This window comes from Oryx dammah, unplaced genomic scaffold (genome assembly GCF_014754425.2).
Source record: "Oryx dammah isolate SB20612 unplaced genomic scaffold, SCBI_Odam_1.1 HiC_scaffold_21, whole genome shotgun sequence".
Taxonomy (NCBI): Eukaryota; Metazoa; Chordata; class Mammalia; order Artiodactyla; family Bovidae; genus Oryx; species Oryx dammah.
Window position 1 is genome coordinate 33,252,606 of NW_024070205.1, and position 14,086 is coordinate 33,266,691.

General features: G+C 42.3%; 1 protein-coding gene across 1 annotated transcript in view; it reads right to left on the reverse strand.

The window, feature by feature from the left end:
• Positions 1-14,086, reverse strand: part of NPHP4 (nephrocystin 4) — a 143,974-nt gene that overhangs the window by 75,040 nt on the left and 54,848 nt on the right. The window contains exons 11-12 of the mRNA XM_040263281.1: positions 11,775-11,957; positions 277-415 (exon numbers count right to left, since the gene is read on the reverse strand). Of these exons, the coding sequence (XP_040119215.1) occupies positions 277-415; positions 11,775-11,957 (322 nt within the window). The remainder of the gene's footprint in view (positions 1-276; positions 416-11,774; positions 11,958-14,086) is intronic.

A 14,086-nucleotide genomic window follows, 5' to 3' on the forward strand; every position in this document is an offset into this window, starting at 1 on the left:
CCCTGTGTCTGCAGGACACCCACGAGAGATGCCCCTTTAAGTGTCACCAACAGACCGTTCAAAGCCTTCAGTCAGGGAGCTAACTCATGGCTAAAGCACCAAGTGTTGGGCCAGGCTTTATCACTGTCCAATTCTATACCTCTGTAGTCAGCAAAAACTCAGTCAACTGATTCCAGTTAAAGCAATTTACAGCAAGTATCTGATAAATGTCATTTACCTGGGCACACATGGAGCTGTGCCATGAGCTTGAAGACTCAGCTCTCAGCACACACTTACTTGAGGGGGACGCGGGTGGCTTCCTAAAAGACCGCCGCTCTGCCTTGGGGCCGCTTGCATTCCCTGTGGGTGTGTCTGGGTGTTCTTCAGGGCTCAGCGAGTACTGGAACTGGACCGTCCCTGACTCCACCTGCTTCACCTGTGATGGGCCACAACGAGAGAAGTGATGGCTATGCTCCCTCCATCAGCACTGTGTGGTCAGAAGAATCCAACCAGGAACACTCGCCCAGTCCTAAAACAATCCGTGTGGATTACGCTCAGCCAAGCGGAAACCAACAACATTGCTCCAGTTTGAAAGCATTTTTACTTAACCTATGTTATGCTGACTTTTCCTATTTTGAGTTTAAACACATGTAACCACCACCAGCACCAGATCCAGAGCAGCCCCACCACCTAAAACGCTCGGCCATCCTGCGCATACCCACATCCAACAATCACCAAACTGCCCTCCACCCCTGTCTTCGGTCCTACAAATGGGGTCTCATGCTACAGAACCATTGAGACTGGCTTCTTTCACTCCCTGGTAGGAGGATGAGACTCATCTGTGCAGCAGTGTGTACGCACAGCCGTTCTTTTTCATTACCAAGCAGTCTTCTATCGTACCATGTGCCTCAGCGTACTTATCCATTCACCCACTTAGAACATATGGGCTGTTTCCAGCTTGAGTGGTTATAAATAGAGCCGCCGGGAACACTGGTGAACATGTTTCTGCATGGACATAAGTTTTCATTTCTCTGAGAGTAGGATTGCTGGGTCATATGGTGCATGTACACTACACTTTACAGGAAACTGCTAATCTGTGACTTACTTCTGAACTCTGTATTCCGTTCAATTAGTCTATGTGCCAATGCTTTTACCAACAGCACTTTATCTTGATTATCATAGCTTTAATGAAAGTGTTAAAATTGTGTAGCATGAATCCTCCAACTTAACTGTTCTTTTCAAAATTGTTTTCACCCTTTTAATTCCTTTGCTTTTCTATATAAAGTTGTGAATCAGGGACTTACCTGGTGGTCTAGTGGTTAAGAATCCACCTGCCGATGCGGAGGACATGGGTTCGATCATCCTTGGTCCAGGAAGATCCCACGTGCCAATGGGCAACTAAGTCCACGCATCACAATTGCTGAGCCCACACCCTGAAGCTAAAAAGTAGCCCCTGCTCACCGCAACTAGAGAAGGCCCTCGTGCAGCAACAAAGACTCAGTGCAGCCAAAAATTAATAGAATCAGCTTGTCTCTATTAAAAGATCATGTAAGGATTTTGACTGAAATTTTATTAGAGCTATAGATCAATTTGGGAAGAATTTGTATCTTTATCATGTGAGTCTTCCAATCCATTAAGAAGACCCTCCATTATATTTAGGTCTTCTTTGATTCACCTAAGAGTAATCAATGAGAATAATGACATGCAGCAAAAGGAATGTTTCATCATTTTCGACACACAAATCCTGTACATATTTTGCCAGATTTATTTCATTGAGGTGGGGGTGCTTTGTAAATAATACTGCTTTTTAGGTTTTGCTTCCAAATTGTATATATTTTGTTAGTATAAAGAAATGTGACTGATTTTCCATTTGACCTCCTGCTGTATACTACAATCTCCCTAAACTTACTGTTTATTCTGGGAGTTTTTGATAAATTCTTCAAGATTTCCTACACAGAAAATCATACTGTTTGCACATAAGAGTTTTGTTCCTTCCTTTCCAATCTCTATGGGTTTTTTTTGTTTGTTTGTTTGTTTTATCCCTCTATTTTACCAGCTAGAACTTCCCACGCAATGTCAAATAAGATGCTGAATACTATGAGTGGGCATTCTTCACTTGTTCCTGACCTAAGTAAGAGAGAAAGCATTCAATTTTTCACCATTAAGCATGATGCTAGCTAAAGAATTTTTGTAGATACTCTTGATCAAGCTGAGGAAGTTCCTCTTTGTTTCTATTTGCTCAGTTTTTGTCATAAATGGATGTTGAATTTTGTCAAATGCTTTGCCTGCATCAGTTGTTATTATTCACACGGTTTTCCTTCTTTAGGCTGTTAGAGTGGATTACATTTTCCAATAGAAATAGCCTTGCATCCCTGGGATAAGCCAGGCTGTATTACTGGTCATGGTGTATTCTTCTTCTATACTGTTGGATGGGCTTCCCTGGTGGCTCAGATGGTAAAGCGTCTGCCTACAATGTGGGAGACCTGGGTTCAGTCCCTGGGTCGGGAAGATCTCCTGGAGAAAGAAATGGCAACCCACTCCAGTACTCTTGCCTGGAAAATCCCATGGATGGAGGAGCCTGGTAGGCTACAGTCCATGGGGTGGCAAAGAGTCGGACACGACTGAGCGACTTCACTCACTCATACTGTTGGATTCAATTTACTAATATTTTGTTGAGCATTTTGCATCTGAGGTCATGAGGAATACACATCCATGATTTTCTTTTCGTATACTGTCTTTTTCTGGTTTTGATATCAGGATAATGAAGGCCTTGTTACATAAATTTGGAATTGTTCCCACCTATCTTATTTTCAAGAAGAGACTCTATACAATTGGTATTGTTTTTCCTTTAAATGTTTAGTACAATTTATAGTGAATGAAAGTGAAAGCCACTCAGTAGTGTCCAACTCTTTTCGACCCTCTGTCCATGGAATTCTCCAAGCAAGAATACTGGAGCTGGTTGCCATTCCCTTTTCCAGATCTTCACAACCCAGGGATTGAACCCAGGTCTCTCACGTTTCAGGTAGATTTTTTACCATCTGAGCCACCAAGGAAGACCTCTATATTATATATTATAGTGCACAGGCCTGGATATTTATCAAAAAAATTTAATGATGACTTCATTATCTATAAAGTTATAGGACTATTCAAGTTATATACTTCATCTTGGGTAAGTTTGGATGGTTTGTTGTTTAAGACAAACTGGTTCATTTCATCTAAATTTTCAAATTTATAGTATTTCCCCTAACATCCTTCCCATACCTGTGTGGTCTGTGGTGGTTATCCTTTCTTCCGGGCCTATTATTAGTCATTTGTGTTCTCTCTTTTCTTGTTAGAGGCTTGTCAAAGAGTCAGTTTTTTACTTTACCGGCTTTCTCTAGTTTTTCCTCTATTGTTTTTCTGTTTTCAGTTATATTGGTTTCTGCACTTATATTTATTATTGATTTTTCTTTTACTTGCCTTAGGTTTATTTTCTGCTTCTTTTTCTAGTTTCTAAAAGTGGATGATCAGATTATTGATTTGAGACCTTTTTCTGTTCTTATATAAGCACTTAATGCTATAAATTCACTGTAAATACACTTGAGCTGCAACCTACAAATTTTGATATGTCGTATTTTCACTTTTGTTCAAAGTATCTTTTATATTTTCTTAAGGCTTCCTCTCTAACTTATGGATTATTTAGAAATTTAAGTGTTTATAATTGTTTATGCTATCTTTGTTATTGGCTTCTAGTTTAATTCCATTGTGACCAGAGAAAATACCTCATGTAATTTAAATTCTTTTAAAATTCCTAAAATTTGTTTTCTGATCCAGGCTATGGTCTTTCTTGGTAAATGTTCCATGTGCACTTGAAGAGAATATGAAGAGAATATATCCTGCCATTGTTGGGTGGACTGTTCTATGAAGGTCATTTAGATCCAAATGCTTCATAATATTGCTCAGTTCTATATACTGGTGATTTTCTATCAGTGTGCTTATAGTTTAATCTAAGAGGAGTGCTAAAATCTCCAAATGCAACTGTGAATATGTCTATTTCTTCTTTCCATTCTATTAGCTCTTTGCATTTTGAACCTCTGTGTTAGATACATACATTTTTGGGTTTATATGTCTTTGTGGTGAATTGACTCTTTTATCACAGGTGACATCCCCCTTAATTCCTAGAAATTTCCTTTGCTCTGAAGTCTACTTTGCCTGGTATTAATATAGCTACTCAAGTTTTCTTTTGATTCATGTTTGCACACAGTATTTTTCCATCCTTTTGCTTTTGAAGTGAGTTCTTGACAGACAGCACATAGTTGGACCTTGAGATTTTCATGTCACCTGAAAATTTCTGTCTTGAAGTTGGTGTGTTCAGACTATTTACACTTCATGTAACTATTGGTAGGTCTGGGTTCAGGACCGTCATTTTATTATGATTTGTTCCTTCTGTTTCTCATTCCTGTTTCCCTTTCCTGCCTTATTTTGAATTATTCCATTTTATCTATCTACTGATAGATAATATTCCATCTATCTTACTATCTCTTGGCAGCTTATTTTTAGTGACTGCTCTAGGGTTTACAATGTAAATAACTTTTTCACAATCTACTCAAAAATCTATATTTTATTACTTCAAGTGGAATGTAGAAACCTTATCACCCTACAGGTCTCTTTATAGTCCCCTTTATTTTATAGCTATCTTACCTATTATACCTACATACCTTAAAAACCCTAATAGGCACGGTTATGATTTTTGCTTCGGCCATCAAACCCATTTTAAAGAACTCAAAAGAAGGAGAATAGTGTATTCTATCCATCATTTTTGTTGCTCTTTCTTCATTCCTGATGTACCAAGTTTCCATCTGGTATAATTTCTCTTCTCTCTGAAGAAATTCCTTTAGCAATTCTCTTAGAGCATCTCTACCTGCCAATGAATTCTCTCAGTTTTAGTTCATCTGAGGATGTCTTTATTTCACCTTCATTCCTGCAGGACGGTTGCTGGACTAGAATCCTGAGTTCTGGGGTCTTTCTGTTAGTGTATTTAACATGTTGTTCCATTTCCTTCTGCCTCCATGGTTCCTGCAAGGAACCCACAATATTCAAACTATTGTTTCTCTATAAGTAATGCATCATTTGTCTGCTGCTGTCTTCAAGACTTTGTCTTTTTCAGCAGCTTGATTGTGATGTGTCCGAGTGTGGATTTCTTTGCATTTATCTCTGGGTTTTGGACCTCTTTGATCTGTAAGCTTAAGTCTTTTGCCGAATCTGAGTTTTCAGCCATCATTTCTTCAGACATTTTTTTCTGCACTGCACTCTTTCCCTCCTACTGGGACTCTGATGACATGGGTGTTAGCCTTTGTGGTCCTGCCCCACAGGTCCCTGAGGCTTCGTCCACTCTCCTCCAATCAACATTCTGTGGTTCAAGTTGAATAAATTCCACTGATTCATCTTCAAATTCATTGATCCTTCTGTCATACTCATTCTGCTATTGAGTTCACCTAGTGAGTACTTTATTTTGGCAATTTTACTTTTCAGTTCTAAACTTTCCATTTGCTTCTTCTTTATCTACCTCTTTGCTGAGACTTTTTATCTTTATCTTTCCCTTTGCTTCAAAAGTGTTTGCTCTTATTTATTGGATTATTTTTATAATGCCTGTTTTAAAGGCTTTGTCTGATAATTCCAACATTTGTGTCATCTCAGTATCACTGCTTGTTGAATGTCTTTCACCTGCAAGTTGAGGTTTTCCTGGTCCTTTGTTTGTCAATTAAGTATACACTGTATCATGGACATTCTGAATATCACTTTATAAGATTCTCTTTTAAATATCACATGATAAGAACCTCTTTTAAAGTTTATGGAGAATGTTGATATTTTTGCTGGGTCAGAAATCAACCCAGCTGGGTTCAAGCCCCAGTTTCCAAGCAGCCTCCTGTGGTTGGTGGTTTCAACATCAGTTACATTCTCAAAGCCTGGGCAGGGCTCCTCAGTCCTCTCCTAGCCATGACACATGCTGGGGCAGCTCTGTCCACAGTCCAGTTCTCAAAGTCTGCCATACGTTGTTAGGGTCAGATTCAGGCAGGGTCAGATTCAGGCACATGAAGCTGGGGGTTAACTTAGCATTTCTTAAACAACTTTACAGGGGACTTTCCAAGATCCTCCCTCTCCAGGTCCCCCTTGTTGTTGCTGTTGTTCAGTCACTAAGTCATGTTCAACTCTTTGCAACCCCATGGACTGCAGCACACCAGCCTTCCCCGTCTTTCACTATCTCCCAGAGTCTGCTCAAATTCCTGTCCATTGAGTTGGCGGTGCTATCTAACCATCTCATCCTATGCCACTCCCTTCTCCTTTTGCCCTCAATCTTTCCCAGCATCAGGGTCTTCTCCAATGCGTTGGCTCTTCACATCAGGTGGCCAAAGTATTAGAGCTTCAGCTTCAGCATCAGTCCTTCCAATGAACGTTCAAGTTGATTTCCTTTGGGATTGACTGGTTTGATCTCTTTGCAGTCCAAGGGACTCCAGATCCCACTAGTTCTTTTCAATTCTCAAGGGTTCCCCTTCCAATCCTCTGGTAAGACCCTACTGGGCTGCAAGCGTCTGGCAACGGTACCTGAATGCAAGGTCAAGCAGTGCAAGGAAGTGGGGAGACGGCAGAGTGTGGTTGCTTTTTCAGTGCAAGAGGGTATAAAAGAGCTTATGTTCTCATCTATCATTATTATAAGTCACTATACAATTTCTAAAATTGACAAACTAAGAAATAGCAGTAGAAACATATCATGTAGAAAACAAGGTAAATGCCATATGCCACAGCTAAGAGTTTAAACTGGCTACCTCTGGAGATATTAACTTTTTAAAACACAACTATTTGCTTGAGGGAAGAATACAGGAGCTGTTTAAGATGGAAAACATAAACATAATATACTATTTACCTTCACAGTAAATAACACTGAAATAATCTTAATAACATAAACCCCAAAATTTACTTAGTAAAAAAATTATGGGATGTTTATAATATGTATCTTTTTTTAAATTAATATCTGTCAGTCCTGCTCAACTGTAAATTCCACAGGATTAGAGAGTTTTCCTAGAGTAGATATAGGTGCTCAGTAAAAATTCACTGAGTGAATGAATAAGATAAAGAATTGACTGGTGCCCAGGCAGAGATCAGGCTTACCTAGGAGTCCACCCTTCTGATGTGGTAATGCACTGCTACAGGAGACGAGAAACAGGAAGACGCAAAACAGCGCCTTTAGAAAGCAGGAGAATGAACAGAATTTGTGATCAGTGGCAGTTTATTAGTTTAGTTAATAATATCTGTTTACAGTAGTGGTCCTCAACTGGGGGCAATTCTGCCCGCAGAAGAACACATTCAGCCAAGTCTATGAACATCTGGGCTCTCTACACATGGACATCACCAGATAGTCAACACCAAAATCAGATTGATTATATTCTTTGCAGCCAAAGATGGAGAAGCTCTATACAGTCAACAAAAACAAGACCGAGAGATGACTGCGGCTCTGATCATGAACTCCTTATGGCCAAATTCAGACTTAAATTGAAGAAAGTAGGGAAAACCACTAGACCATTCAGGTATGACCTAAATCAAATCCCTTATGATTATACAGTGGAAGTGAGAAATAGATTTAAGGGACTAGATCTGATAGACAGAGTGCCTAATGAACTATGGACTGAGGTTCGTGACATTGTACAGGAGACAGGAATCAAGACCATCCCCATGGAAAAGAAATGCAAAAAAGCAAAATGGCTGTCTTGGGAGGGCTTACAAATAGCTGTGAAAAGAAGAGGAGCAAAAAGCAAAGGGGAAAAGGGAAAATATAAACATCTGAATGAAGAGTTCCAAACAATAGCAAGAAGTGATAAGAAAGCCTTCTTCAGCGATCAATGCAAAGAAATAGAGGAAAACAACAGAATGGGAAAGACTAGAGATCTCTTCAAGAAAATTAGAGATACCAAGGGAACATTTCATGCAAAGATGGGCTCGATAAAGGACAGAAATGGTGTGGACCTAACAGAAGCAGAAGACATTAAGAAGAGGTGGCAAGAATACACGGAAGAACTGTACAAAAAAGATTTCACAGCCCAGATAATCACGATGGTGTGATCACTCACCTAGAGCCAGACATCCTGGAATGTGAAGTCAAGTGGGCCTTAGAAAGCAGCACTACGAACAAAGCTAGTGGAGGTGATGGAATTCCAGCTGAGCTATTTAAAATCCTGAAAGATGGTGCTGTGAAAGTGCTGCACTCAATATGCCAGCAAATTTGGAAAACTCAGCAGTGACCACAGGACTGGAAAAGGTCAGTTTTCATTCCAATCCCAAAGAAAGGCAATGCCAAAGAATGCTCAAATTACCGCACACACTGCACTCATCTCACATGCTAGTAAAGTAATACTCAAAATTCTCCACGCCAGGCTTCAGCAATATGTGAACCATGAACTTCCAGATGTCCAAGCTGGTTTTAGAAAAGGCAGAGGAACCAGAGATTAAATTGCCAACATCTGCTGGATCATGGAAAAAGCAAGAGGAGAGTTCCAGAAAAACATCTATTTCTGCTTTCTTGACTATGCCAAAGCCTTTGACTGTGTGGATCACAATAAACTGTGGAAAATTCTTCAAGAGATGGGAATATCACCTGATCTGCCTCTTGAGAAACCTATATGCAGGTAAGGAAGCAACAGTTAGAACTGGACATGGAACAACAGACTGGTTCCAAATAGGAAAAGGATTATGTCAAGGCTGTATATTGTCACCCTGCTTATTTAACTTCTACGCAGAGTACATCATGAGAAACGCTGGGTTGGAAGAAGCACAAGCTGGAATCAAGATTGCTGGGAGAAATATCAATAACCTCAGATATGCAGATGACACCACCCTTATGGCAGAAAGTGAAGAGGAACTAAAAAGCCTCTCGATGAAAGTGAAAGAGGAGAGCGAAAAAGTTGGCTTAAAGCTCAATATTCAGAAAACGAAGATCACTTATATTCCTCATGGAAGGTGATGGTATTTGATACATTTGTGACCTTGAGATAGTCCAACCTTCACAACACTTATGTTCCAATATAGTTTACACACTTAAAAAGCAAAGGAAATGTAGTGACATGAGAAGGCTAAAAGTAAACAGAATAAGGATTTATTCACATAGGTACATACACAGCAAAAGAGAATGAGAATATGGCAGTAGCTTCAGGATTTCTAATGGCAAGTTTATAATAAGGGCTGAAACCAGACCATGTGGGAATGCAGCAAAAGGTAGTCCTGTAATGAGGGACATTCCTTATAATAAGAGAAGCTGCATGATCAGCTGCTCGCTGATTCAGGTCCCCAAGGCATTATCCACATGATAAATAATAACACTGAATATGATGCTTGTCACTGGAGTCAGCACAAGAATGACATACTGAAATAACAGGTATGGTCCTTTACCCAAGAAAAATGAGCCAATTGAGTCCTAGAAAGCTCCCATTTGATCTGCTGAGACAGGACAGGCATATCTCAGGAATGTCAGCAGAAGAATAAAACACACACCCAGGCAGAAACCCTGCCATGACCCATTAGTGTCAGAAGGACCCAGACGTCAGCCAGAGCAGGGATGTCACCCAGCATCTGTGTCCCGGGGTCCCTGCTCCCCACCCTGCAGGACTGCCAACAGGCCAGGGGAGCCCATGGGGTGACAGCCACACACAAACACGCTTCCACGGGCCCTGCCCCACTTCTGTTTACTTTCTACAGTGGGGATCAGAGAAAGTTTCATTTCAAAATGGATTTATATAAGTTCTGCTGTGGTCCCTCCCCTCTGGACACAGCTAGAGAGAGTCGAGGTCGAGTGAGCATAAGTGATGAGCCACAAAGACCAGCCAGGGGGATGCCAAGTGCCCAGCTCCCACTCCAGCCTTGTGCACACGAGACGCACCTTCCAATGTGCAAACATTTCAAGAGGGCTTGTTTATAAGGGAACCCTCCTCTACTGCTGGTGGGAATGAAAGCTGATGGAGCCACTGTGGAAAACAGTACAGAGGTGCCTCAGAAAGCTGAAAATAGAATTACTATATGATCCAGCACTTCCACTCCTGGGCAAACATATGGAGAAAACTGTAATTCCAAAAGATACATGTATCCCTATGTTCTTAGCAGCACTATTCACAATAGCCCGGACACAGAAACAACCTAAATGTCCAACCATAGAGGTGTGGATAAAGACGGTGTGGCACATATACACAGTGGAACAGGACTCAGGCCTGAAAAAGAATGAAATAACGCCATTTGCGACCACATGGCTGCAACTAGAGATTATCATAGTAAGTCAAGGAAGACAGAAAGAGTAAGACTAATACCACATGATATCACTTACATGTGGAATCTAAAATATGACACAAATGAGCTTATCTATGAAACAGAATCACAAAACAGAGAACAGACTTGTGATTGGTGGGGGATGGGCGGAGGGAAGGACCGGGAGTTTAGGGTTAGCAGATGCGACTGATACCTACAAAATGGATAAACAACAAGGTCCTACTGAGTAGCACAGGGAACTATATTCAGTGCTGCTGCTGTTGCTAAGTCACTTCAGTCGTGTCCGACCCTGTGCGACCCCATAGACAGCAGCCCACCAGGCTCCCTAGGATTCTCCTGGCAAGAACACTGGAGTGGGTTGCCATTTCCTTCTCCAATGCATGAAAGTGAAAAGTGAAAGCGAAGTTGCTCAGCCGTGTCTGACTCCTAGCGACCCCATGGACTGCAGCCTACCAGGCTCCTCCAGCCATGGGATTTTCTAGGCAAGAGTACTGGAGTGGGGTGCCATTGCCTTCTCCGACTATATTCAATATTCTGTGATAAACCATAGTGGAAAAGAATGTGCAAAACAATGTATATATATGTGTAACCAAGTCACTTTGCTGTATGGCAGTAATTAATACAACATTGTAATTAAACTATATTTCAATAAAAAATAATTTTTTTAAAAAAATAGGGCATTTTAAAAAGCACAGAAGTGGATCTCGTGGCTCTCTGTGTAAAAATAAGAGGCACAGGCCACCTTGAGAAATGGATACATAAGCATGGGCACAATAAGACCCCAGAAAAAACACCACCTTCAGGGAGGTCAAAGTGAAAGTGAAGTCGCTCAGTCATGTCCAACTCTTTGCGACCCGTGGACTGTAGCCCACCAGGCTCCTCTATCCATGGGATTCTCTGGACAAGAATACTGGAGTGGATTGCCATTTCCTTCTCCAGGGGATCTTCCCAACCCAGAGATCGAACCCAGGTCTCCAGCATTGCAGGCAGATGCTTTAACCTCTGAGCCACCAGGGAAGCCCACAAAACTGATTATAATTCAGCAGTCACACTTATATTTTTTTCTTTTTTAATTTTTTTTCTTTATCTTGCCATCATTTTTTAGTCATTTTTTTAAATTTGTTTTTAATCAAAGGATAACTGCTTTACAATACTGTGTTGTTTTCTGCCATACATACAATCAGCTATAGGTATACATATGTCCCCTCTCTCTTGAACCCCTTCTCCCACCTCCCATTCCATCCCACCCCTCTAGGTTGTCACAGAGCACCAGGTTTGAGCTCCCTGTGTCCTACAGCAAATTGCCACTGGCTATCTATATTGCATATGGTAATGTGTGTTTCTGATTATGACTCAGCAATCATACTTATTTTTTTAAGGGCAAATCTGTGACCTGAAAAAATACTGCTCATGAAACATCGACAAACGTTGTCAGCTCTGCTGTTGAAAACGCATGAACTTGCTAGAAGCATGTAGAAAGCAATCACACTTATGGGGTCTCTAACATTTACCTCTTCGGAGCTCATGCTGGCTGGGGGTACCTTATAGACCAGACAGTGTGAAGGGTTGGACTGGATGCCACCCTGGAGAGGTAACATCACCCGCCCGGAGCCGGCTTCCAGCGAGGGGTTCCAGACAGCCCAGCGAACCATGTGCATACATGCCAGGCTGGACAAGGAGGTGAGTGAAGCTGCCTGGAATGGAAGCAAAGCACATGGGTCATAGGTTGTCACCAAACCCACATGGGTGGGGGAATCAACAGTGCTTTCCCGGGAAAATCACACCACAGGGCAGCTCAGCAAGGCGGGGGGTCAGCACAAGAAGAAGGCCCACCACAGAGGAGGATGTGGCACCACGTCGGTGGCTCAGAGTGGGCAGGGAAGCCAGCCTCTGATTCTGAGACCCTCCCCGCCCCCACCCCAGCGTAACCAGGACCCTCCTGGAGACCAGCGCTGCCTTTATGATTCCTCCTCTTTCACAAGGTCTTTATACGGGTTTCCTTTTCTTCCTTTCGAGGGACATAGTTTCTTTACAATGTCTTGTTAGTCTCTGCTGTACAACAAAGTGAACCAGCTACACGTATACAAGTACCCCTTCCCTCTAGAGCCTCCCTCCCCTCGCCCCATCCCACACCTCCAGATCATCACAGAGCTCACACAGAGCTGAGCTCCCTGTGCTTTACAGCAAGTCCCCACCAGCTGTGTATTTTACACATGGTGGCCTCTACATGTCAATGCCACTCTCCCGGTTTGCCCCACCCTCCCTCCCCTAGCCTGTGTCCACAGGACCACTCTCTGGTCTCTCTATTTCTGCTTTGCAAATAGGTTCATCTGAACCTTTCTTCTAGATTCCACATATATGCATTAATATACAATATTTGTTTTTCTTTCTGACTTACTGCACTCTGTATGAGAGACTCTAGGTCCATCCACATCTCTACAAATGACCTAATTTCATTCCTTTTACTGACTGAGTAATATTCCATTGTATACATGTACCACATCTTCTGCAGGTTTTCAAACACTCTGCACTTTAACATCCACCCAGATCCATAAATAAAACACCAGGAATGGTACTTTGTGTTAGTAATGAGACACTTCATAAAATAATGAAGAATATACATGCACATTCTATTTAGGGTTTTAGCACACATTTTCTCCAGCAAAGTTTCAGCTCCTCATTGTATGTTCTATGTATGTAGCTTATATGTAACTAGGAAATTACCCAGGCCAAATGTTTCATGCTGTACCTTCTTTCACTGTCTCTATCACTGGCCAGATGAAAGGGAGGACAATGTTAGGATGCCCCTCCCCAGAATTAGCCTCCACCTTCAGACAAAGCCATTTTCACAAATATGGTTTCAAGGCTTGAGTCAGTGGTATTTTAAAGAAACCACTTTCGTCCATTATTCAAAAGGAAACAAGAATAAAGTGGAACTCGGAGTGGGTCCTGGTCAGGTCCTGACCTTCCTGCTCAGCTGGGCAACAAGACTCATGATCTACCCACTTATGGCAGCTCCAGAGACACTGGCTCATTCCCTGGCAGAAGACATATCAGTACCCCCAGGAAGGCCATTTCCCAACCAGAGGCCCCTGGGCACGTGACAACAGCAGGTAAGATGGGAGCCCGGGAACAGCACTTTCCACCCCAAGAGCCCAGTAGCATCAACCAAAGTCAGACTGACAGCCCAGACTCAGGGCAGCAGCCACACCCACCTCCACCCCAGATTCCCAACCTCCCTGAGGATGTTGGGGAGAAGCCACCTGAAGGCAGCAGGTGTGAGATGGAACATGGTCGTGAGAAGGCTGGGGCCTGGACCTGGGACCTGAGACCCTTGGCTGCAGTGCTTGCATCTGGACACACCTCTCCTCCAGCAACAAAATACAAAGAAACTATAAGGGACTAAAAAACAGCTGCATGCATGTGCAGTTGGGGCAAATTATAGACAAGATACAAAAAGACCAAACACCCAACTGCCACTTGCAAAACGCCAGGAGCAAAAACAGGGTACTACCCACGCCCCTTGCACACACCACCACCAAGGGGTGAGCAAACCACCTAAGCCACTCCTCCAGCCCAACCCCTAGACCTGCTCTGACCCTCACCCCATAAAATGAACCAGCTCACCCGGTCCTTGGGGAACAAGCAAGAGAAATTGTTGCTTGTTCTCACTCCCCTGCAACCAGCCAAAACCACAATAAAGCTTTGCCTGGATTTCCCGTCTGGTCTCTGATCAGTTTCTATTGATCGGGAAAGGCCAAGAACCCTGATCAGTACCGAACTCAGCATCTTCCTCCCGAACTCAGCATCTTCCTCCCGAACT